At 47.0% G+C, this 25,002-nt stretch overlaps 1 protein-coding gene across 1 annotated transcript in view; it reads right to left on the reverse strand.

The window, feature by feature from the left end:
* Positions 1–8,645: 8,645 nt before the first annotated feature.
* The window catches only part of abca3b (ATP-binding cassette, sub-family A (ABC1), member 3b), a 76,620-nt gene continuing 60,263 nt past the window's right edge, over positions 8,646–25,002 (reverse strand). The window contains exons 21-31 of the mRNA XM_046307605.1: positions 23,323–23,527; positions 22,842–23,061; positions 20,649–20,807; positions 20,024–20,196; positions 19,567–19,701; positions 18,160–18,354; positions 17,535–17,722; positions 14,200–14,370; positions 13,815–14,011; positions 10,876–10,949; positions 8,646–9,707 (exon numbers count right to left, since the gene is read on the reverse strand). Of these exons, the coding sequence (XP_046163561.1) occupies positions 9,585–9,707; positions 10,876–10,949; positions 13,815–14,011; positions 14,200–14,370; positions 17,535–17,722; positions 18,160–18,354; positions 19,567–19,701; positions 20,024–20,196; positions 20,649–20,807; positions 22,842–23,061; positions 23,323–23,527 (1,840 nt within the window). The 3' untranslated portion in view covers positions 8,646–9,584. The remainder of the gene's footprint in view (positions 9,708–10,875; positions 10,950–13,814; positions 14,012–14,199; positions 14,371–17,534; positions 17,723–18,159; positions 18,355–19,566; positions 19,702–20,023; positions 20,197–20,648; positions 20,808–22,841; positions 23,062–23,322; positions 23,528–25,002) is intronic.

The following is a 25,002-nucleotide window of genomic DNA, read 5'->3' on the forward strand; positions in this document are numbered from 1 at the left end:
TTAGGATTTCTCCTTTGCGTAGTTCTATTCCATTTATTTTTTATCCTGAATTACTCCCCAGTCCTTAACGATTAAAAGCATACACATAATATGATACAGCCACCACTATGCTTGAAAATATGGAAAGGAAAGGGGGATACCTAGTCAGTTGTACAACTGAATGGCCCGTGGAAAAGTGATAGTAGTACTCAGTAATGTGTTGTATTGGATTTGAAGCAAACATGCAGTATTACTTTAGTGCCTTGTTGCAAACAGGATGTATGTTTTGGAATATTTTTTATTCTGAACAGGTTCTTCTTTACACTGTCAATTGGGTTAGTATTGTGGAGTAACTACTATATTATTGATCCATCCTTAGTTTTCTTATAGTCAGTCATTAAACTCTGTAACTGTTTTAAAGTCACCATTGGCCTCATGGTGAAATCTCTGAGTGGTTTCCTTCCTCTCCGGCAACTGAGTTAGGAAGGAAGAGTGTATCTGTGTTGTTACTGGGTGTATTGATACACATCCAAAGTGTAATTCCTAACATCATGGTGCTTTTTACCCATCTACAAATATGTGCCCTTCTCTGTGAGGCATTGGAAAACATCCAATGTGGTTGAATCTGTGTTTAAAATTCACTGCTCGATTGAAGGACCTTACAGATTATTGTATGTCTGGGGTACAGAGATGAGGTAGTCATTGAAAACTCATGTTAAACACAGAGGGAGTCCATGCAACTTATTAGGTGACTTGTTAAACAACTTCTTAGGGTTGAAATCCCGTTAACGGGATCGATATGACAACAACCAGTGAAAGAGCAGGGTGACAAATTCAAAACAACAAAAATCTCAATTAAAATTCATCAAGCATAAAAGTATCTTATACTGTTTTAAAAATAAAATTCTCGTTAATCCAGCCAGTGTTTGATATCAAAAATGCTTTACAGCGAAAGCACCACAAACAATTATGGCAGGTCACCACCAAGCCACAGAAAAACACAGCCATTTTTCCAGCCAAAGATAGGATTCACAAAAAGCACAAATAGAGATAAAATGAATCACTAACCTTTGATGATCTTCATCAGATGACACTCATAGGACTTCATGTAACACAATACAAGTATGTTTTGTTTGATAAAGTTCATATTTACATTTTAAAAATTGGTTGGTGTCCTTTGCTAGTGGTTTCTTTGGAGCAATGAAGGCCTGATTCACGTAGTCATAAGTTCCTAGTTTTTCAGCCATGGACCCAGCCAGGGAAACATGAAGTACACCGATCTCCTGATACAGAAAGGGTAAGCATTAGCTCATATCATTCTGCACCAAGACGTCCATAGGATTAGTTTTCCAGATCTGGATCTGGTAAACTGACTCTTAGTTTCCTGAGAAAAAAAGATTGAGAAAGAAAGTGCACTAAATAAGTAGACGGTACCTTAATAGGTGCAGAGCCTGTAAGGTCTATGGTCTCATTGTCTGTCCACCATGCCTTGGAACTGAGGGTCATTGTATTCAAACCTGCTGCCGTACACAATGGAGATGATATTGAAGGCAGCACAATTGCCTGTTTGCTTGTGTCAACCGCGGGTCTGGTACCTGTCACACTGTTGACATTTTTTTGTTTTTTTTGTTTTTTGCAATCTACTTGAATTGACTCCAGCAAACTGTGTTCTTGGAAGTTGAAAATGTATTAAATGTCAGTTTCAGTCAAAGTCCTACAAATAGACCTTTGAATGACAGTAGTTGGCTAACTCATGTGTTTGTTTAGGTGAGTTTGTACTTCTCCTGCGTTCCAAGCTAAGATTTCAGGGTGAGCAATTATTCAAATTCTCAAAACATTTGTACTATAACTGGTTGAAACTCTAAATAGAGCTTACAGCCACACAGGTCAAGTTAACAACTATTTTAGGAAATACAAACAAGCAAAACAAAAATGTTTTTTTAAAAGCAACTCAGGAATTTTCCTCAACTCACAAAGGGTGCAGTAGGGCCTCTTGAGATTCAGCTGGAGCATGTTACCAAGCAGGGGCAGAGGCCTGGGTCCTGGAGGCTCCTTCCTCCGTTCCTCAGAGTTGGAACCTGAGGAGAGGCAGAAAAAGTACAGCCCCCAGCAGGGTCACCTGCTGGGAGTCTGGAGGGAGAAGATCTTCTACATAACGCATCTTGTCAATCTGTGTTCACAGAAGCTCTACATTGGGCCACTGAGGACTTCCTTATTGATCTCTACGCCCCACCCTCAGGTACACAGGAATGTGGGGGAGGGACATGACTGGGGGTGGGATCTATTCAGGTGTAACTGCATTATGCATAGGGCCAATTGAGATGGAGAGAGGCACTTGGCCCATAGCCTGTTTTAACATGTGCAGCATCATGGAGGGCTTTCACCGTTTGAAAGTAGTCAACTGAGTGGGTCTTTAAGAAGTAGAAATCAACTACTTTAAAACTGAGATAGCCCTCAATAGCACTGCCCATGCTGTCACGGAAGTGTCTGTTGTAAATATAGATGAGCTCTCTACATCTCTAGGATCCTTCTTCAACCCATAGGGCTTTTCTCAAATGGTTTGCTCAACTCCTGCGTCTGCTCTCCTCCATCTTCTCTTGCCTCCTTTTGAAAAAGGTCAAAGGTAATCAAGGAGATGCGGCGAGGAGAGGGAAAGTGGACAAAGATGAGCTTAGTTAAATGAGACTCCTTCTCCACTCGCTCGTCATCAGGCAAATTAAGTTGACTACTTCAAAACGGTCAAAGTCCTCAGTGGTGCTGCCCATACTAATATAAGCTTTGGGCCAAGTTGGCCCTCTATCCAACTCTATGGCATGCTCAGAGCCACATACAACAGCACATTCCGAAAGTATCCTCATCAATCTACACACAATATCCCATAATGATGAAGCAAAAACAGGTTAAGAAAAGATAGCACATTTTTTCAGAATACATTTTTTTAAATATCACATTTACATAAGTATTCAGACCCTTTACTCAGTACTTTGTTGAAGAACCATTGGCAGCGATTACAGCCTTAAGTCTTTTTGGGTATGACGCTACAAGTTTGGCACACCTGTATTTGGGGAGTTTCTACCATTCTTCTCCTCAAGCCTCGTCAGTTTGGATGGGGAGCGTTGCTGCACAGATCTCTTCAGGTCTCTCCAGAGATGTTTGATCGGGTTCAAGTCCAGGCTCTGGCTGGGCCACTCAAGGACATTCAGAGACTTGTCCCGAAGCCACTCCAGCGTTGTCTTGGCTGTGTGCTTAGGGTTGTTGTCCAGTTGGATGGTGAACCTTCTCCCCAATCTGGGGTCCTGAGCTCTCTGGAGTAGCTTTTCATCAAGGATCTCTCTGTATTTTGCTCCGTTCATCTTTGCCTCAATCCTGACTAGTTTCCCAGTCCCTGCCGCCGAAAAACATCCCCACAGCATGATGCGCCACCACCATGCTTCAAAGTAGGGATGGTGCCAGGTTTCCTCCAGACGTGACGCTTGGCATACATGGTTAGCAGATGTTAATGCGAGTTTAGTGAAATGCTTGTGCTTCTAGTTCCTACGGTGCAATAATATCTCACAACAACTACCTAATACACACAAATCTAAGTAAAGGGATGGAATGAGAATATGTACATATAAATATACGGATGAGCAATGACCGAGCGGCATAGGCAAGATCAAATATATGGTATAGAATACAGTATATACATATGAGATGAGTCATGCAAGATATGTAAACATTATTAAAGTGCCATTATTAAAGTGACTAGTGATCCATTTATTAACATGAACAATGATTTCGAGTCTGTATGTAGACAGCAGCCTCTCTGTCAGTGATGGCTGTTTAACAGTCAGATGGCCTTGAAATGTTTTTCAGTCTCTCGGTCCCAACTTTGATGCACCTATACTGACCTCGCCTTCTGAATGGTAGTGGGGTGAACAGGCAGTGGCTCGGGTGGTTGTTGTCCTTGATGATCTTTTGGGCCTTCCTGTAACATCGTGTGCTGTAGGTGTCCTAGATGGCAAGTAGTTTGCCCCCGGTGATGCGTTGTGCAGACCGCACCACCCTCTGGAGAGCCTTGCGGTTGTGGGCGGTGCAGTTGCCGTACCAGGTGGTGATACAAGTTTGAGGCTTTTAGCTGACAATAATTTCTTCAGCCTCCTGAGGTTGAAACGGCACTGTTGCGTCTTCACCACGCTGTGTGGATGGACCATTTCAGTTTATCCGTGATGTGTACGCAGAGGAACTTAAAACGTTCCACCTTCTCCACTGCAGTCCCGTCGATGTGGATAGGGGGATTCTCCCTCTGCCGATCATCTCCTTTGTTTTGTTGACGTTGAGTGAGAGGTTGTTTCTCATGGTCTGAGAGTCTTTAGGTGCCTTTTGGCAAATTCCAAGCAGGCTGGCATGTGCCTTTTACTGAGGAGTGGCTTCTGTCTGGCCTCTCTACCATAAAGGCCTGATTGGTGGAGTGCTGCAGAGATGGTTGTCCTTCTGGAAGGTTCTCCCATCTCCACAGAAGAATTCTAGAGCTTGTCAGAGTGACCATCGGTTTCTTGGTTACCTCCCTAACCAAGGCTCTTGTTCCCCTATTGCTCAGTTTGGCTGGGAGGCCAGCTCTAGGAAGAGTGTTGGTGGTTCCAAACTTCTTCCATTTCAGAATGATGGAGGCCACTGTGTTCTTCGGGACCTTCGAAGCTGCAGAAATGTTTTGGTACCATTCCCCAGATTTGTGCCTCGACACAATCCTGTCTCTGAGCTCTACGGACAACTCCTTCGACCTCATGTCTTGGTTTTTGCTCTGACATGCACTGTCAACTATTGGACAGGAAAATGCCTTTCCAAATCATGTCCAATTAATTGAATCTACCACAGGTGGACTCGTAGAAACCTCTCAAAGATGATCAATGGAAACAGGATGCACCTGATCTCAATTTCAAGTCTCATAGCAAAGGATCTGAATACCTATGTAAATAAGGTATTTCTGTTATTTTTAATACATTTGCAGAAATTTCTAAAAACCTGTTTTTGCTTTGTCATCTGGGGTATTGTGTGTAGATTGCTGAGTAATTATTTTTTAAATCCATTTTAGAATAAGGCCGTAACATAACAAAATGTGGAAAAAGTCAAGGGGTCTGAATACTTTCCGAAGGCACTGTATACGCTGACAATATTTTAACATAACGGAACAGCCTCAACAGAATGTAGAACATGGATAACACGTAGATGTCATTGTCTGTCATTATCTCATACTGTAATCCGTCTATACTGAGCAGAGAATTGACTGATTAAACGTAAATCACAAAACTGAATAAGAGGAAGTAGGAATACAGGTCTGATTGGGTTTCACACTTTCTGAAGAATCAGTTAGCATATTGTGAACATGAACAAAGAACTGACACAAATCCTTCTCACACCTATAAAATACTTTTCTTCATGCTTCCTGGTTATATGAATGTCTTTGACCAACCCCTACTTTTCCATTCAGGGGACTGAAAGAACAGGTTTTCTCTGAAATCACCAGAGAAAACCTGGGTTGTAACTACTGAGGGTTTCTGTGCCTTCCCCTCTGAAAACACCAGAGAAAACCTGGGTTGTAACCACTGAGGGATTCTGTGCCTTCCCCTCTGAAAACAACAGAGAAAACCTGGGTTGTAACCACTGAGGGTTTCTGTGCCTTCCCCTCTGAAAACACCAGAGAAAACCTGGGTTGTAACCACTGAGGGTTTCTGTGCCTTCCCCTCTGAAATCACCAGAGAAAACCTGGGTTGTAACCACTGAGGGTTTCTGTGCCTTCCCCTCTGAAAACACCAGAGAAAACCTGGGTTGTAACCACTGAGGGTTTCTGTGCCTTCCCCTCTGATTACACCAGAGAAAACCTGGGTTGTAACCACTGAGGGTTTCTGTGCCTTCCCCTCTGAAATCACCAGAGAAAACCTGGGTTGTAACCACTGAGGGGATACACACAGGTCATGCTCTGATTCACAAACAAAGCATACAGGGGTTAACAGTATATGACCACAGTGTACTACTGGCTGAGTCCAGCTGGTCCAGTTTTATATATCTGTAGAACAAGCTGGCTTATTATTAGAAATACTCATCATTGATTATGTATAATGAGAGTGTGGTGTTTCTAAAGTAAAGGAATACTTGTTGTTGTTCCAATTTGCATAAAGCAAATTTAATTTAAAAAATAATAGCAGTAATTATACAGTAGACAAGGTTAGTTCCATGATACAGTACATACGAGTACAATGATGAAGAGTCCCTTTTTAAATATGATACATTGTATTTCATCCTAATCATATGCCTCATCATCACAATGTTTTCAAGTTCTTTCACTGGCTGTAAGACATGTCCATATAGATGAACTAGCATCTATAATATGTAGAAACGTAACAAAAACATAAGTTGTCAGGACAGTGCCCTGTATAATCAATAAGGCCTATTTTTTGTCTTCCAAACATGAACGTCAGCCTCTATTTAAGTCTGTAACCACTTGCCTATCAGTTTGTCAACTATCCTACGCAGTGTTTAAGTTCAACCATCCCAGAAACAGCCATTGTTGCAGAGGTTTACTTCAAAAGTGCTTTTAAAAACTAAAATAAAAGTCAACTTGCTAGATTGAGTGAGCTATGAGGGGGGCAGAGTTTATCCTTCATGGTCCTTATGGGAGGCTGTTTTCAGTCAGTTGCATTGAGAAGTTAACCATTTTCAGAAACATTCTTTTAAAAAGGACAGTTTACTTTTTTAAACTGAAAACATCAACAAAAAAGTCAGCTACCCCTTTAAGACGTTTACACTATGCTCCCATGACTGCTGTTGATAGTTTAGATACATAACCACATCAACCAGGAAAGCATTGGGAGAACATAGGAGAGTGAACATGTCTAGACACAATTGGACTAAATATTGAACTTGGCCTAAACATTTTCCACAAAGCAAAAAAAATGTATAAATGGAATGCTGGAACAAGACGCAGGAATTCTCTGTCTGGACAGAAATACTTTCATTCTTGTGGAAGCTATTGTCTTTAAACCTCACATTCTCATTCAACCTCTTCATTCAATTACATTAAGAAAGGGTTTGCAAATGAGAAAACAAAACAGCCAATGGAGGGAAAAAGTGGCTGATTTGTTGACTGGACGGTGTGTTACTCTATAGTAAAGTACTCTAAACTATATTAAGAGGACCTAACAGTGCATTGGTCCATAGCTGTAATGAATCTACACATTGATAAGCAAAAACATAATTTTGTTTCAGCCTTCAGGAATAACATTGTAGTACTGTAGTAGTATAATTGACAGCAGTAAAGGGACAGCACACAAACAAATAAAGTTAACATGAAATGCTTAAGCTGCAGTTAAATTAATGTGGGTAAACTAACCAAAAAATCTCACCTAGAGGGATAGTTCAGTGATTTCACAAGATCATTGACTTATCCCTTAAAGTCAAATAACATATAACACAACCTCAGCAGGTTGACATAGTGATTCTGTAACTATGACACTGCATCAAACTTACTGTAGCCCGTACAAAGGGAAGTTGTGCTTCAGTCAGTGGACACAATGCTAAGGATAGAAACCACACAGTCCAACATGCCCAAATCCTTCAAGACGTTTTTTCTTTCTGAATCTTGCAATTAGGAATTTCGATGATGGTCTGAGGGCATCTCAATACCAAGCACACTTTGTGGGCCATGCAATGCAGTGCAGAGAGGCCGTTGTTCTTTCAGACATGCAATTGTTAGCTACTGTTTCTGCAAACCAATCTAATGATTTCCTACAGGAAGTGGCTTCAGTACCATGAATCTATTACATCATTTACATCGGACCAAAAATGATGAGCAAGCGTTAGAGCATAGCATTTACCCTGGCATGGCATTAGCATGGCATTTACCCTGGCATGGCATTTACCCTGGCATGGCATTAGCATGGCATTTACCCTGGCATGGCATTAGCATGGCATTTACCCTGGCATGGCATAAGCATGGCATTTACCCTGGCATGGCATAAGCATGGCATTTACCCTGGCATGGCATTAGCATGGCATTTACCCTGGCATGGCATTAGCATGGCATTTACCCTAATAAAGAAAAAAATGTGTTGATTTGTTTTACAATTCCATCACTTGAAGTGCTTCATTGGTTATTGACGAACAATAACCACTGTGCACAATTGTTTAGGATCACAGTAAGAATCATATGAGGAGTCAAAAATCATTCTTAAAGAAAGCTGCATACAATTTCACAAAAAGGTCTGTCACACATTCACAACCCTGCCTGTCACACATTCACAACCCTGCCTGTCACACATTCACAACCCTGCCTGTCACACATTCACAACCCTGCCTGTCACACATTCACAACCCTGCCTGTCACACATTCACAACCCTGCCTGTCACACATTCACAACCCTGCCTGTCACACATTCACAACCCTGCCTGTCACACATTCACAACCCTGCCTTCACAACATTCACAACCCTGCCTGTCACACATTCACAACCCTGCCTGTCACACATTCACAACCCTGCCTGTCACACATTCACAACCCTGCCTGTCACACATTCACAACCCTGCCTGTCACACATTCACAACCCTGCCTGTCACACATTCACAACCCTGCCTGTCACACATTCACAACCCTGCCTGTCACACATTCACAACCCTGCCTGTCACAACCCTGCCTGTCACACATTCACAACCCTGCCTGTCACACATTCACAACCCTGCCTGTCACACATTCACAACCCTGCCTGTCACACATTCACAACCCTGCCTGTCACACATTCACAACCCTGCCTGTCACACATTCACAACCCTGCCTGTCACACATTCACAACCCTGCCTGTCACACATTCACAACCCTGCCTGTCACACATTCACAACCCTGCCTGTCACACATTCACAACCCTGCCTGTCACACATTCACAACCCTGCCTGTCACACATTCACAACCCTGCCTGTCACACATTCACAACCCTGTCACACCTGTCACACATTCACAACCCTGCCTGTCACACATTCACAACCCTGCCTGTCACACATTCACAACCCTGCCTGTCACACATTCACAACCCTGCCTGTCACACATTCACAAGTCTGGGTTGTATTATACAGAGTAGACCATCATATCCAGTGGTATCCAGTTGTATACATGGTCTTTAAAAGTCAAAGACAAAAAAGGTGTAACATCTAAGATTTCTTACTTGGTCGGATAGCAGACCCCCCCCCCCCCGAACTCCCTAACCTTGCCTCTGTACTGACCTAAATGTCCAACACACAAACTGATTGAACAGAAGAGAAAGGAGTGGTTGATGGTTAAGACCCAGGCTTGGATCAACAGGTCCAGTCTGGTTGGCGGTCCAATCCCAGCGGGGTTAGAGGGAGCTGGGGTAACACGGCCACATTGAAGACCGGGTGTCCAAGGATTCAAACTCTGCTCCATCACTGCACAGTGTCTGTCTGTGTGTATGTAGATCAAGACCTGATCATAGCTCAGTGGCGCGTCACATAGTCGAGCCCATGTACACAGGTCAGCCACACAGAGTGGAGAGATACACACGACGGATGGACAGACAGAAAGAGAGAGAAACAGAGAGAGATGGAGCTCCTCCTCGCTGTATCTATTTCCTGCTGCAGTGCTGGAACTGGGCGAAGCTGAGGAACACCTGTTCCAAGGAGATCTGGCTCACAGCGTAGTCGTCGATGTTGTACTTCTCTTTGGCTGCCTCCAGGGTGCCAAACACCTTGGGGAGGATGGGGGGATGAAGAGAGGGGATAGAAAGAGGGAAATCAGAGGGTGAGTCAGTGCTTATCCTGAAATCAAAAGCTGAATCTGACAACGGCAATAGTGTGGAGTAGTCAGATACAAATCAAAGACAAATACGTCATTACACTCTTTCTCCACTAGATGGGGCTATTACAGTCTAAAAGACAGGCTGCCTGACAGGTTTGGTCTCCATTAGACGGTGCTCTTACAGTCTAAAAGACAGGCTGCCTGACAGGTTTGGTCTCCATTAGACGGTGCTCTTACAGTCTAAAAGACGGGTTAGGTCTCCACTAGATGGGGCTATTACAGTCTCTGCCTGACAGGTTTGGTCTCCATTAGACGGTGCTCTTACAGTCTAAAAGACGGGTTAGGTCTCCACTAGATGGGGCTATTACAGTCTAAAAGACAGGCTGCCTGACAGGTTTGGTCTCCATTAGATGGTGCTCTTACAGTCTAAAATACAGGTTGGTTGACAGGTTAGGTCTCCATTAGATGGTGCTCTTACAGTCTAAAATACAGGCTGCCTGACAGGTTTGGTCTCCATTAGACGGTGCTCTTACAGTCTAAAAGACAGGTTAGGTCTGCACAAGATAGTGCTCTTACAGTCTAAAAGACAGGTTAGGTCTCCACTAGACGGTGCACTTACAGTCTAAAAGACAGGTTGGCTGACAGGTTAGGTCTCCACTAGATGGTGCTCTTACAGTCTAAAAGACAGGTTAGGTCTCCACTAGATAGTGCTCTTACAGTCTAAAAGACAGGTAGGTCTGCACAAGATAGTGCTCTTACAGTCTAAAAGACAGGCTGCCTGACAGGTTTGGTCTCCATTAGACGGTGCTCTTACAGTCTAAAAGACGGGTTAGGTCTCCACTAGATAGTTCTCTTACAGTCTAAAAGACAGGTTAGGTCTCCACTAGATAGTGCTCTTACAGTCTAAAAGACAGGTTAGGTCTCCACTAGATGGTGCTCTTACAGTCTAAAAGACAGGTTAGGTCTCCACTAGATGGTGCTCTTACAGTCTAAAAGACAGGTTAGGTCTCCACTAGATGGTGCTCTTACAGTCTAAAAGACAGGTTGGCTGACAGGTTAAGGCCAAGGAGAAGGGTTAGGGAGTGAATAGGGACCGGCTGAGAAAGAGAGATTGTTACCTGTGCCCAGGTAAGAGTCTTGTCAGTTAAGTGGTAGTGCACCATGCCCTGGTGTTCATCTGTTAGTAGACTTCCTGTGGAGAGAAGGAAGTGATGTCATGTTAGACCAACCCCCTAAACCAGGTATTCCCAAACTGGGGTAGGTGTAGCCTCGTTTCACTGCCAAAAATAAAATTAAACCATTTAGTGCTTATCTAAACAAAAACACAATGTCAAATACAGGTAGCCTAGTCAAATAATTAACATCCAATCACATTAACCGTTACTCTCTCGCGGGAAACCTTCCCTCTTACGCAGACATTTAGAAACGAAACATGAGGAAATGTGAAAAATCAGCCACAGGGGTATTTTGAGCTAGAATAGACGACTTTTGCGTATTAGTACATGTATAAAAGCAACTGATACCATTAATAAGAAGGGGCTTGAAGCGTCTTATATGGTGAGCTACCGAGTGGATAGGACAGGCAAGCCCCAGACTATTGTAGAGGACTTCCTGCTGCCGTGGATATGGCTGGGACAATGCGCTGGTTATCAAGGGGCAAAGTATTGACACTTTTTTAAATTGAGAGACGAGCTTAAAGTTTTCTTTACTGACCATAATAATCACTTGTCTGACTGCTTGCATGATGAAGAGTTTCTCACACGACTGGCCTATCTGGGTGATGTTTCTTCTCGCCTGAATCATCTGAATCTAGGATTTACAGGGACTCTCTGCAACTATCAATTTGCGGGACAAAATTGAGTCTATGATTAAGAAGTTGGAGCTGTTCTCTGTCTGCATTAACGAGGACAACACACAGGTCTTTGCATTAACAAGGACAACACACAGGTCTTTGCATTAACAAGGACAACACACAGGTCTTTGCATTAACAAGGACAACACACAGGTCTTTGCATTAACAAGGACAACACACAGGTCTTTGCATTAACAAGGACAACACACAGGTCTTTGCATTAACAAGGACAACACACAGGTCTTTGCATTAACAAGGACAACACACAGGTCTTTCCATTAACAAGGACAACACACAGGTCTTTGCATTAACAAGGACAACACACAGGTCTTTCCATTAACAAGGACAACACACAGGTCTTTGCATTAACAAGGACAACACACAGGTCTTTGCATTAACAAGGACAACACACAGGTCTTTGCATTAACAAGGACAACACACAGGTCTTTCCATTAACAAGGACAACACACAGGTCTTTGCATTAACAAGTCTTTCCATTAACAAGGACAACACACAGGTCTTTCCATTAACAAGGACAACACACAGGTCTTTCCATTAACAAGGACAACACACAGGTCTTTGCATTAACAAGGACAACAACACATTAACAAGGGTCTTTCCATTAACAAGGACAACACACAGGTCTTTGCATTAACAAGGACAACACACAGGTCTTTCCATTAACAAGGACAACACACAGGTCTTTGCATTAACAAGGACAACACACAGGTCTTTGCATTAACAAGGACAACACACAGGTCTTTCCATTAACAAGGACAACACACAGGTCTTTCCATTAACAAGGACAACACACAGGTCTTTCCATTAACAAGGACAACACACAGGTCTTTCCATTAACAAGGACAACACACAGGTCTTTGCATTAACAAGGACAACACACAGGTCTTTGCATTAACAAGGACAACACACAGGTCTTTCCATTAACAAGGACAACACACAGGTCTTTGCATTAACAAGGACAACACACAGGTCTTTCCATTAACAAGGACAACACACAGGTCTTTGCATTAACAAGGACAACACACAGGTCTTTCCATTAACAAGGACAACACACAGGTCTTTGCATTAACAAGGACAACACACAGGTCTTTGCATTAACAAGGACAACACACAGGTCTTTCCCATCATCGTATGATTTTTGGTTTGCAAATTAACTCAAGCTTACGGACAATGTCAAATGTGATATAGCGAAGCACCTGAGTGAGTTGGGTTCGCAATTACGCAGATACTTTCCCGAAACGGACGACACAAACAACTGGATTCGTTATCCCTTCATGCCCTTCCTCGAGTCCACTTACAGATATCTGAACAAGAGAGCCTCATAGAAATTCAAACAAGCGGTTCTGTGAACATGTCATTTAAACAGAAGCCACAGACAGATTTCTGGATTGGGCTGCACTCAGAGTATCCTGCCTTGGCAAATCGTGTTGTTAAGACACCGATGTCCTTTGCAAACATGTACCTATGTGAGAGTGGATTCTCAGCCCTCACTAGAATGAAAACTAAATACAGGCACAGACTGTGTGTGGAAAATTATTTAAGGCTGACTCTCTCTAATATAACCCAACAGTGCAGAGTTATGTGCATCATTCAAACACACCCTTCTCATTAACCTGTGGTGAGTTATTCACTATTTTTGATGAACAAAAAATATTTTATATATAAGATAGTTAAATAAAGAGCACAATGATTGATTATTATTATATTATTATTTGTTCTCTGGTCCTATAAGAGTTATTTGCCACTTTCCACGAGCCGGTTGTGACAAAAACTCACACTCATTCTTATGTTTAGTAAATGTATCGTATGGTGTGTGTGTGGCAGGCTTATTACAATGATGGAAGAAAAACATTTGAGAGTGTGCTGACCCTGGTGCTAAACAGCTGGAGGTTGACTGTTTGAAGGGGTATGGGACTGTAAAAAGTTTAGGAACCACACTGCCCTAAACCATTGGCAGTCATACATCTTGGATCATCTTTCAACCAGCCTCAGGGGGTGGGGTGCATGCACCTGTGTCTGTGTGCATACGTACGCGTGAGTGTTTGTGCATGTCTGTGTGTGTGCATGTCTGTGTGTGTGTGTGTGTGTGTGTGTACACTACGTGCACCTGTATAAGTTTGTTTGTGTGTGCACCCGTGTATGTTCATGAGTCTGACTCAGAGTGTGTGTGTGTGTCTCTCTGACCTGGGAAGGTGCTCTCAATGAAGTCCTTGAAGAGTTGCAGGTCGCTATCCTCCACCTCCTTGTGCACTCGTATTTTAGCCAGTAGTGTGTAGCCGCTGCCAAACTTACTCTTCAGGTGCTGGGGACTGCCCAGACACTTAAACTGACCGTTCACCATCACAGCCAGCCGGGTACACAGGGCCTCGCATTCCTCCATACTACAGCAGAGAGAGAGAAGGGGAAGAAGAGAGGAACAAAAGAGGAGAGGGAGAAAGATAAACCCACGACAACATCTATTTTATTCTCTGAGTCACTCTGTTCCTTCCTGTGACACAGTAATGACTGTACTAGAAGGTGGAAGATGATGATGATGGCGATAAAGAGGATGGTGTGTGTGTGTGCTCACCTGTGAGAGGTGATGATGATGGCCTTTCCAGACTCTCGGGTGCGCGTCACAGCGTCCCACAGCAGTCGCCTAGCAACCGGGTCCATGCCAGTGGATGGCTCGTCCAGGAAGATGACCGGGGGTCCACCAATCAGAGCCACAGCCGCACTCAGCTTCCTCTTATTGCCCCCACTGGAGAGAGAGAGAGTGAAAGGGGGGAGGGGAGGGGGGTTACGAAGTGATTTGAGGGAGAAGGGATTGGGGGGCAAGAGGGAGGAAGGAAGGAAGGAAGGAGGAAAGGCAGTGTGTTTGTACTCAGTAATATCTTGACATTCATGAGCTGTCTCTAGAGAGAGAAGGAGTAGTGTACACTATAGAACAAGATATGTCTCTAGAGAGAGAAGGAGGAGTATGCACTATAGGACAAGATACAGTGGGGCAAAAAAGTATTTAGTCAGCCACCAATTCTGCAAGTTCTCCCACTTAAAAAGATGAGGCCTGTAATTTTCAGACAAAATGAGAGAAAAAAAAAAAACAGAAAATCACATTGTAGGATTTTTTTATGAATTTATTTGCAAATTATCTCAATACTTTGTTATATACCCTTTGTTGGCAATGACAGAGGTCAAACGTTTTCTGTAAGTCTTCACAATGGTTTTCACACACTGTTGCTGGTATTTTGGCCCATTCCTCCATGCAGATCTCCTCTAGAGCAGTGATGTTTTGGGGCTGTTGCTGGGCAACACAGACTTTCAACTCCCTCCAAAGATTTTCTATGGGGTTGAGATCTAGAGACTGGCTAGGCCAATCCAGGACCTTGAAATGCTTCTTACGAAGCCACTCCTTCATTGCCCGGGTGGTGTGTTTGGGATCATTGTCATGCTGAAAGACCCAGCCACGTTTCATCTTCAATGCCCTTGCTGATGGAAGGAGGTTTTCACTCAAAATCTCATGATACATGACCCCATTCATTCTTTCCTTTACACGGATGAGTTGTCCTGGTCCCTTTGCAGAAAAACAGCCCCAAAGCATGATGTTTCCACCCCCATGCTTCACAGTAGGTATGGTTGGATGCAACTCGGCATTCTTTGTCCTCCAAACACGACGAGTTGAGTTTTTACCAAAAAGTCCTATTTTGGTTTCATCTGACCATATGACATTCTCCCAATCTTCTTCTGGATCATCCAAATGCTCTCTAGCAAACTTCAGACGGGCCTGGACATGTACTGGCTTAAGCAGGGGGACATGTCTGGCACTGCAGGATTTGAGTCCCTGGCAGCGTAGTATGTTACTGATGGTAGGCTTTGTTACTTTGGTCCCAGCTCTCTGCAGGTCATTCACTAGGTCCCCCCAAGTGGTTCTGGGATTTTTGCTCACCGTACTTGTGATCATTTTGATCCCACGGGGTGAGATCTTGCATGGAGCCCCAGATCGAGGGAGATTATCAGTGGTCTTGTATGTCTTCCATTTCCTAATAATTACTCGCACAGTTGATTTCTTCAAACCTATTGCAGATTCAGTCTTCCCAGCCTGGTGCAGGTCTACAATTTTGTTTCTGGTGTCCTTTGACAGCTCTTTGGTCTTGGCCATAGTGGAGTTTGGAGTGTGACTATTTGAGGTTGTGGACAGGTGTCTTTTATACTGATAACAAGTTCAAACATGTGCCATTAATACAGGTAACGAGTGAAGGACAGAGGAGCCTTTTTTAGTTACAGGTCGGTCTGTGAGAGCCAGAAATCTTGCTTGTTTGTAGGTGACTAAATACTTATTTTCCACCATCATTTGCAAATAAATTCATAAAAAATCCTACAATGTGATTTTCTGGATTTTTTTCTTCTCATTTTGTCTGAAAATTACAGGCCTCTCATATTTTTAAGTGGGAGAACTTGCACAATTTGCAGCTGACTACATATTTTTTGCCCCACTGCATGTCTCTAGAGAGAGAAGGAGTAGTGTACACTATAGGACAAGATATGTCTCTAGAGAGAGAAGGAGTAGTGTACACTATAGGACAAGATATGTCTCTAGAGAGAGAAGGAGTAGTGTACACTATAGGACAAGATATGTCTCTAGAGAGAGAAGGAGTAGTGTACACTATAGGACAAGATATGTCTCTAGAGAGAGAAGGAGTAGTGTACACTATAGGACAAGATATGTCTCTAGAGAGAGAAGGAGTAGTGTACACTATAGGACAAGATATGTCTCTAGAGAGAAGGAGTAGTGTACACTATAGGACAAGATATGTCTCTAGAGAGAAGGAGTAGTGTACACTATAGGACAAGGTATGTCTCTAGAGAGAAGGAGCACAACAAAAATAGCAAGAGCTCTGTGACCTGCAAGTGCCCTACAAACACACCAGATTATCGATTTTGTATGTGTTAGACCCCACCCCCACAAAAGTACAAAGGGAAAGAACACAATGATTCATCCAGTTCCACACACACACTGTCCCCCACTCCCCAACCAACACACCCACACACTGTACCCCACTCCCCAACCAACACACCAACACACTGTCCCCCACTCCCCAACCAACACACCCACACACTGTCCCCCACTCCCCAACCACACACACACACCCCCCCACTCCCAAACCAACCACACACACCCACTCCACTGTCCCCCACTCCCCCAAACCAACACACACACACCACTGTCCCCCACTCCCAAACCAACACACCCACACCTGTCCCCACACCACTCCCCAAACCCCAACACACTGTCCCCCAAACTAACACACACCGTCCCCCACTCCCAAACCAACACACCGTCCCCCACTCCCAAACCAACACACACGTCCCCCACTCCCAAACCAACACACCCACACACTGTCCCCCACCCCACTCCACACACACACACACACACACACACACACACACACACACACACACCACACACACACACACACACTGTCCCCCACCCCCAAACCAACACACTGTACACTGTCCCCCACCCCAACACCCCCACCCACTGTCCCCCACCCCAACACCCCCCCCACTGTCCCCCACCCCAACACACCCCCCACTGTCCCCCACCCCAACACACACACACACACACACACACACACACACACACACACACACACACACACACACACACACACACACCACACACCAACACACTACACACACACAGTCCCCCACCCCAAAACCCCACCCACTGTCCCCCACCCCACCCCAACACCCCCACCCACTGTCACCCCACCCCAACACCCCAACCCACTGTCCCCCACCCCAACCCCACCACTGTCCCCCACCCCACACACACACACACACACACTGTCCCCCACCCCCAAACACACTGTCCCCCACCCCCAAACCAACACAAACACACAGCCCCTCCCCCTCACTGCTTACCTGTAGCTGCGGCACAGTTTGTCAGCATGGGGCTCCAGTAGTAAGGACCGTAGCACGTTCTCCACGCAGCCTGACACGTATTTCTCGGGTATCCCCCGGAGCCTAGCATACATGCTCAGCGTTTCTCTTCCTGTCATGTGATCCAGGACAGCGTCGAACTGCGGGCAATAGCCAATCCGCTGCTGTACCTACGACACACGGGAGAGAGGGTGGTGTCATGCAAGGTGATTTTGTTTCACAGTATATTAGAACTGGTTGGTGTTCAGGAGGCACAAAGTGTAAGAAAACAATCCCTAATTAAGAAGGTCCTATCTGTACGCATTCAATAAGAAATGCTCGTTTTTGTTTTCTGTTGCAAAATGCTTTGTTACGGTGTGCCCTAATTAACTTTTAAGTAAGGGCAGCAGGTAGCTTAGAGGTTTGAGTATACCCGAGCCGACAAGGTGAAAAATCTGCCGATGTGCCCTCGAGCAAGGTAGTTAACCTTAATTTGCTCCAGGGATGCCGTACTACTATGGATGACCCTGTCAAACAACACATTTCACTGCACCTATCCTGTGTATGTGACATTTAAAAAAAAGGTTTATTTGAAAAACAATGAAATGTTTTCCTCTCTCTCTCCAACCTTCTTGACATCCCTCAGAATGCTGTAGCCGTCAATGTAGGCATCGCCAGAGGTGACAGTCTCGTCCCCGGTGAGCATCTTGAAGGTGGTGGTCTTCCCTGCTCCATTGAAACCCAGCAGGCCAAAACACTCTCCTTTCCCCACTGCTAGAGAGAGTCTGTCTACCGCCAGTACTGTTTCTCCACTGCTGTATACCTGGAGGGAGGGAGGGAGATCACTGCTGTAGAACTGGAGGGAGGGAGGGAGATCACTGCTGTAGAACTGGAGGGAGGGAGGGAGGGAGGGCACTGCTGTAGAACTTGAGGGAGGGAGGGAGGGCACTGCTGTAGAACTTGAGGGAGGGAGGGATGGAGATTACTGCTGTAGAACTGGAGGGAGGGAGGGAAGGAAATCACTGCTGTAGAACTGGAGGGAGGGAGGGAAGGAGATCACTGCTGTAGAACTGGAGGGAGGGAGGGAGGGAGATCACTGCTGTAGAACTGGAGGGAGGGAGGAGACTGCTGGAACTGGAGGGAGGGAGATCACTGCTGTAGAACTGGAGGGAGGGAGATCACTGCTGTGTGCCTAGAGGGGAGGGAGGGAGGGAGATCACTGCTGTGTGCCTAGGAGGGAGGGAGGGGGAGGGAGGGAGATCACTGCTGTAGAACTGGAGGGAGGGGGAGGGAGATCACTGCTGTGTGCCTAGAGGGAGGGAGATCACTGCTGTGTGCCTAGAGGGAGGGAGGGAGGGAGATCACTGCTGTGTGCCTAGAGGGAGGGAGGGAGATCACTGCTGTGTGCCTAGAGGGAGGGAGGGAGATCACTGCTGTGTGCCTAGAGGGAGGGAGGGAGGGAGGGAGATCACTGCTGTGTGCCTAGAGGGAGGGAGGGAGGGAGATCACTGCTGTGTGCCTAGAGGGAGGGAGGGAGGGAGATCACTGCTGTGTGCCTAGAGGGAGGGAGGGAGGGAGATCACTGCTGTGTGCCTAGAGGGAGGGAGGGAGATCACTGCTGTGTGCCTAGAGGGAGGGAGATCACTGCTGTGTGCCTAGAGGGAGGGAGGGAGATCACTGCTGTGTGCCTAGAGGGAGGGAGGGAGGGAGATCACTGCTGTGTGCCTAGAGGGAGGGAGGGAGGGAGATCACTGCTGTGTGCCTAGAGGGAGGGAGGGAGGGAGATCACTGCTGTGTGCCTAGAGGGAGGGAGGGAGATCACTGCTGTGTGCCTAGAGGGAGGGAGGGAGGGAGGGAGGGAGGCAGGCAGGCAGGCAGGCAGGCAGGCAGGCAGGCAGGCAGGCAGGCAGGCAGGCAGGCAGGCAGGCAGGCAGGCAGGCAGGCAGGCAGGCAGGCAGGCAGGCAGGCAGGCAGGCCCTCACCACTATTGGATGCCTCTGGGAGGGAGACCAGACTAACAGACAGATTGCTGTACCTTGCTGAGGTCCTGCAGAATGAGTGGGCTCCCCACCATAGATTCTACTATGGGCTGACACTCCAGAACCCTCTTCCTCTCCTCCGCTACGTCCCTGTCCTCCGGCAGTAGGGCCGCATCCCCCATCAGAGGCAACTAGGAGACATACCGACTGTCATTATCGATGAGATCTTTTTATACTATTGGCATAATACAGCTGTAAGAAATGACAGCGGGGCACAGTAATGTTGAATTTTGACATGTACCCAACCACACCAACATTTTACCAGTTTTTCAGAAATCTGAAATTCTTAAAAGAGGAGTATAATTTGCTCTTGACAACAGCCCTATATAAACAAATGGGGCATGAGTTTAATCTCACTCAGGGCTTCAGGTGGGCACATTTTCTGAAAACTCCGCTCACCCGGGGCATGAGGCAGCACCCTATAGTCAACTCTCTGGCCCCTCCCCTTCTAACCTGTTTACGTCTGCTGGCGAGGTGGGTGAGGAAGCGGCGGAGGGTTTTGACACACTGCATCTCGATGATGAAGAGGAGGGTGATGAAGACTACACCCTGCAGGGACAGGGCCACCAGGAAACGCCCCACCCCCGGCTCCGACATGGAGAAGTAGTTCTCCTGGTACGTGATGTCTGGAAGAGGGAGGAGCAACAAGACCAATCAGTGCTACGAAAGGTTAACTAGAAAATAGCATGACAGGCTCTTCATCATCCTCTTTACCATAGTCAGAATCATTCTCATCAACATTATTGTGATCACAATATTACTACCATTACATATCATGTAACACAGTGGTATTGAAACTTTTTCAGCAGAGACCCCTTTATTGTTCCCCAGCATTTCAGGATACCCATTTTCTTATTTTTTTATTCTGGCGACCCCAACCTAAACATCATCTTTTTCAAATTATCTTTCTCAATAACATTTGTATATTGTCCCATAAAATAATCCTCTACATTTTTGGTCCCCACCCCCCTCCCAAAGAAGCTACGAATACAATAGGTATTCCTACTGAACTATGGACACTGTGCTACAGCTCCGGCTGCTGTTTCCCTGCTGTAGGAGAACACCGTACACTACTCACTGAAGGCACGGCAGAAGGCCATGGTCACGGGGTTGGGGGTGCAGAAGGTGATGAACTGGTAGTTCTGGTAGAACTGGCTGAAGGACATGCCCAGGCAGTAGTTAGGGAAGAGCAGGAACACCTTGTCCAGGTTACGAGACAGGTCCTGTAGATATAGCTCTGGGAGGGGGAGAGGAGGAGAAACAGGAGGAGGAGGAGAGAAGGGGAAACAGGAGGAGGAGAGGATGGGAAGGAGAGGAGAGAAGGGGAAACAGGAGGAGGTGAGGATGGGAAGGAGAGGAGAGAAGGGGAAACAGGAGGAGGATGGGAAGGAGAGGAGAGAAGGGGAGGAGGAGGTGAGGAGAAACAGGAGGAGGTGAGGAGGGGAAACAGGAGGAGGTGAGGATGGGAAGGAGAGAAGGGGAAACAGGAGGAGGTGAGGATGGGAAGGAGAGGAGAGAAGGGGAAACAGGAGGAGGTGAGGATGGGAAGGAGAGGAGAGAAGGGGAAACAGGAGGAGGTGAGGAGAAACAGGAGGAGGAGGAGAGAAGGGGAAACAGGAGGAGGTGAGGATGGGAAGGAGAGGAGAGAAGGGGAAACAGGAGGAGGTGAGGATGGGAAGGAGAGGAGAGAAGGGGAAACAGGAGGAGGTGAGGATGGGAAGGAGAGAAGGGGAAACAGGAGGAGGTGAGGATGGGAAGGAGAGAAGGGGAAACAGGAGGAGGTGAGGATGGGAAGGAGAGGAGAGAAGGGGAAACAGGAGGAGGTGAGGATGGGAAGGAGAGGAGAGAAGGGGAAACAGGAGGAGGTGAGGATGGGAAGGAGAGGAGAGAAGGGGAAACAGGAGGAGGTGAGGATGGGAAGGAGAGGAGAGAAGGGGAAACAGGAGGAGGTGAGGATGGGAAGGAGAGGAGAGAAGGGGAAACAGGAGGAGGTGAGGATGGGAAGGAGAGGGAGAGGGGAAACAGGAGAGGAGAGGAAACAGGAGGAGGTGAGGGTGGGAAGGAGAGGAGAGAAGGGGAAACAGGAGGAGGTGAGGGTGGGAAGGAGAGGAGAGAAGGGGAAACAGGAGAAGGAGAGGAGGGGAAGGAGAGGAGAGGAAACAGGAGGAGGAGGAGAGAAGGGGAAACAGGAGGAGGAGAGGAGGGGAAGGAGAGGAGAGGAAACAGGAGGAGGAGGAGAGAAGGGGAAACAGGAGGAGGAGAGGATGGGAAGGAGAGGAGAGAAGGGGAAACAGGAGGAGGAGAGGAGGGGAAGGAGAGGAGAGGAAACAGGAGGAGGAGAGGAGGGGAAGGAGAGGAGAGGAAACAGGAGGAGGAGAGGAGGGGAAGGAGAGGAGAGGAAACAGGAGGAGGAGGAGAGAAGGGGAAACAGGAGGAGGAGATGATGGGAAGGAGAGGAGAGAAGGGGAAACAGGAGGAGGAGAGGATGGGAAGGAGAGAAGGGGAAACAGGAGAAGGAGAGGAGGGGAAGGAGAGAAGGGGAAACAGGAGGAGGAGAGGATGGGAAGGAGAGAAGGGGAAACAGGAGAAGGAGAGGAGAGAAGGGGAAACAGGAGGAGGAGAGGATGGGAAGGAGAGAAGGGGAAACAGGAGAAGGAGAGGAGGGGAAGGAGAGGAGAGGGGAAGGAGAGGAGAGGAAACAGGAGGAGGAGGAGAGAAGGGGAAACAGGAGGAGGAGAGGAGGGGAAGGAGAGAAGGGGAAACAGGAGGAGGAGGAGAGAAGGGGAAACAGGAGGAGGAGAGGATGGAAAGGAGGAGAGGAGAGAAGGGGAAACAGGAGGAGGAGGAGAGAAGGGGAAACAGGAGGAGGAGAGGAGAGAAAGGAGGAGAGGAAATGAGATGAGAGAATCAAGGGAAATTCATCAAATGTATTTCCACAGCATATTTTGCCAGCCTAATCCCCAGTTCTGAAGCAAATAAGTGCACCAGTGTGCAGTAGGGGGTCGTTCTTTTTCCTAGCAGAGAAACAGGCTCTAAATCGCCAAATCTTAATGATTCCCCATGTAGTTAGAAGTGTAATCTGAGCTGCCAACAGGTCCAGTGTTCCAGTACACCTAAGGGCTTTTCACACCTCAGAACCAAACTGGGCCAAGCTATACTGGCTATGCATCCCCACAGTTGCTGGACCATCCTGAAAATATCAGAGCCGGCACAGTTTGGTTTGGGTCGGCACGATGGTGCGAAATGCTAGTATCCTGGCCCTGGCTCTCACCTGGGATGGTCATGATGGTGACGGTGAGGAAGGTGGCGGTGCCGCTGATGATGTTGAAGATGGTGAGGCGGGTGTAGGCGGTGGCAGCGGTGGAGAACAGGAAGCTGAGCAGGTACATGAGGGGGATGACGGCCCAGCCATATAGCAGCAGGAGTAATAACACGTCAACCAGGTGGTTGTCTGCTACGAAGGCCTTGACCCCAAACGCCCGGAACACCACCTGTTGGGAGGGAGTGAAACACTGTTTCGATAGCAGCTAGTTTTCAGTTCTACCCTCCCCACTCACACCATTAACAGACAGTCCTAGAAAAATTATTGCTTCAGAAATTGCTCTTGCTAAGAAACTTATTTAGTTTCTTTTTGACCATTTTCATTGTAAACAATCACAGTAAGGTACTTAATTGTTACCCAGAAATGATTTGATATTAAAATAAAAAACAGCTGCATTGGGACTTTAAGTAAATCCAGATGGTATACTGACCAGCATGAGCATGCAGGGCAGGAAGAAGTTGACCAGGTCCCAGAGCAGTGCAGAGAACCAGAAGTTGGAGAGGTAGACGCCGCTGACCTGCTGTACGTGCTTGGACTTGAGTGAACGCTCTGTGACCAGGAGCAGGGCGAAGGTACTGGACAGGGATGCCATGCCATACATCAGGTTGATGGCGATGGCAAAGCCCGTCTGACCTCTGTGTCGAGGAGGAAAGTAGTGAGAGGGAGGGAGGGGGGTTACTATTTATTATTTAAACAGTCCCTTTAAACTTTCCATGCAAAAAAGCCATTTTAATTGAATTGAGATAGCGAGACGGAAGAGAGAGAGAGTGAGCGAGACGGAAGAGAGAGAGAGTGAGCGAGACGGAAGAGAGAGAGAGTGAGCGAGACGGAAGAGAGAGAGCGAGCGAGACGGAAGAGAGAGAGTGTGAGCGAGCGAGAGAGAGAGAGAGAGCGAGACGGAAGAGAGAGCGAGACGGAAAGAGAGAGAGAGAGAGAGACGGAGAGAGAGAGAGAGCGAGACGGAAGAGAGAGAGAGAGAGCGAGAGAAGAGAGACAGAGAGAGAGAGAGCGAGACGCGAGACGGAAGAGAGAGCGAGACGGAAGAGAGAGCGCGAGACGGAAGAGAGACGAGAGCGAGACGGAGAGAGACGAGAGAGAGCGAGACGGAAGAGAGAGAGAGAGAGACGGAAGAGAGACGAGAGAGAGCGAGACGGAAGAGAGACGAGAGAGAGCGAGACGAGACGAGAGAGAGCGAGACGGAAGAGACGAGAGAGAGCGAGACGGAAGAGAGACGAGAGAGAGCGAGACGGAAGAGAGACGAGAGAGAGACGGAGAGAGACGGAAGAGCGCGAGACGGAAGAGAGACGAGACGAGAGAGAGCGAGACGGAAGAGAGACGAGAGAGAGAGAGAGAGAGACGAGAGAGAGACGGGAGACGAGAGAGAGCGAGACGGAAGAGAGACGAGAGAGAGCGAGACGGAAGAGAGAGAGAGACGAGACGGAAAGAGAGAGAGAGAGCGCGAGACGGAAGAGAGACGAGACGAGAAGAGAGAGAGAGACGGAAGAGAGAGCGAGACGGAGAGAGACGAGAGAGAGCGAGACGGAAGAGAGACGAGAGAGAGCGCGAGACGGAAGAGAGACGAGAGAGAGCGCGAGACGGAAGAGAGACGAGAGAGAGCGCGAGACGGAAGAGAGACGAGAGAGAGCGCGAGACGGAAGAGAGACGAGAGAGAGCGCGAGACGGAAGAGAGACGAGAGAGAGCGAGACGGAGAGAGACGAGAGAGAGAGAGAGCGGAGAGAGACGAGAGAGAGCGAGACGAGACGAGAGAGAGACGGAAGAGAGACGAGAGAGACGAGACGGAGAGAGACGAGAGAGAGCGAGACGGAAGAGAGACGAGAGAGAGCGAGACGAGAGAGACGAGAGAGCGAGACGAGACGAGAGAGAGCGAGACGAAGAGAGAGAGAGAGCGAGACGGAAGAGAGACGAGAGAGAGAGACGGAAGAGACGGAAGAGAGACGACGGAAGAGAGAGACGGAGACGGAGAGACGAGAGAGAGACGGAAGAGAGAGAGAGCGAGACGGAAGAGAGACGAGAGAGCGAGACGGAAGAGAGACGAGAGAGAGCGAGACGGAAGAGAGAGAGAGACGGAAGAGAGACGAGAGAGAGCGA

The sequence above is a fragment of the Oncorhynchus gorbuscha genome, linkage group LG16 (genome assembly GCF_021184085.1).
Source record: "Oncorhynchus gorbuscha isolate QuinsamMale2020 ecotype Even-year linkage group LG16, OgorEven_v1.0, whole genome shotgun sequence".
NCBI lineage: Eukaryota > Metazoa > Chordata > Actinopteri > Salmoniformes > Salmonidae > Oncorhynchus > Oncorhynchus gorbuscha.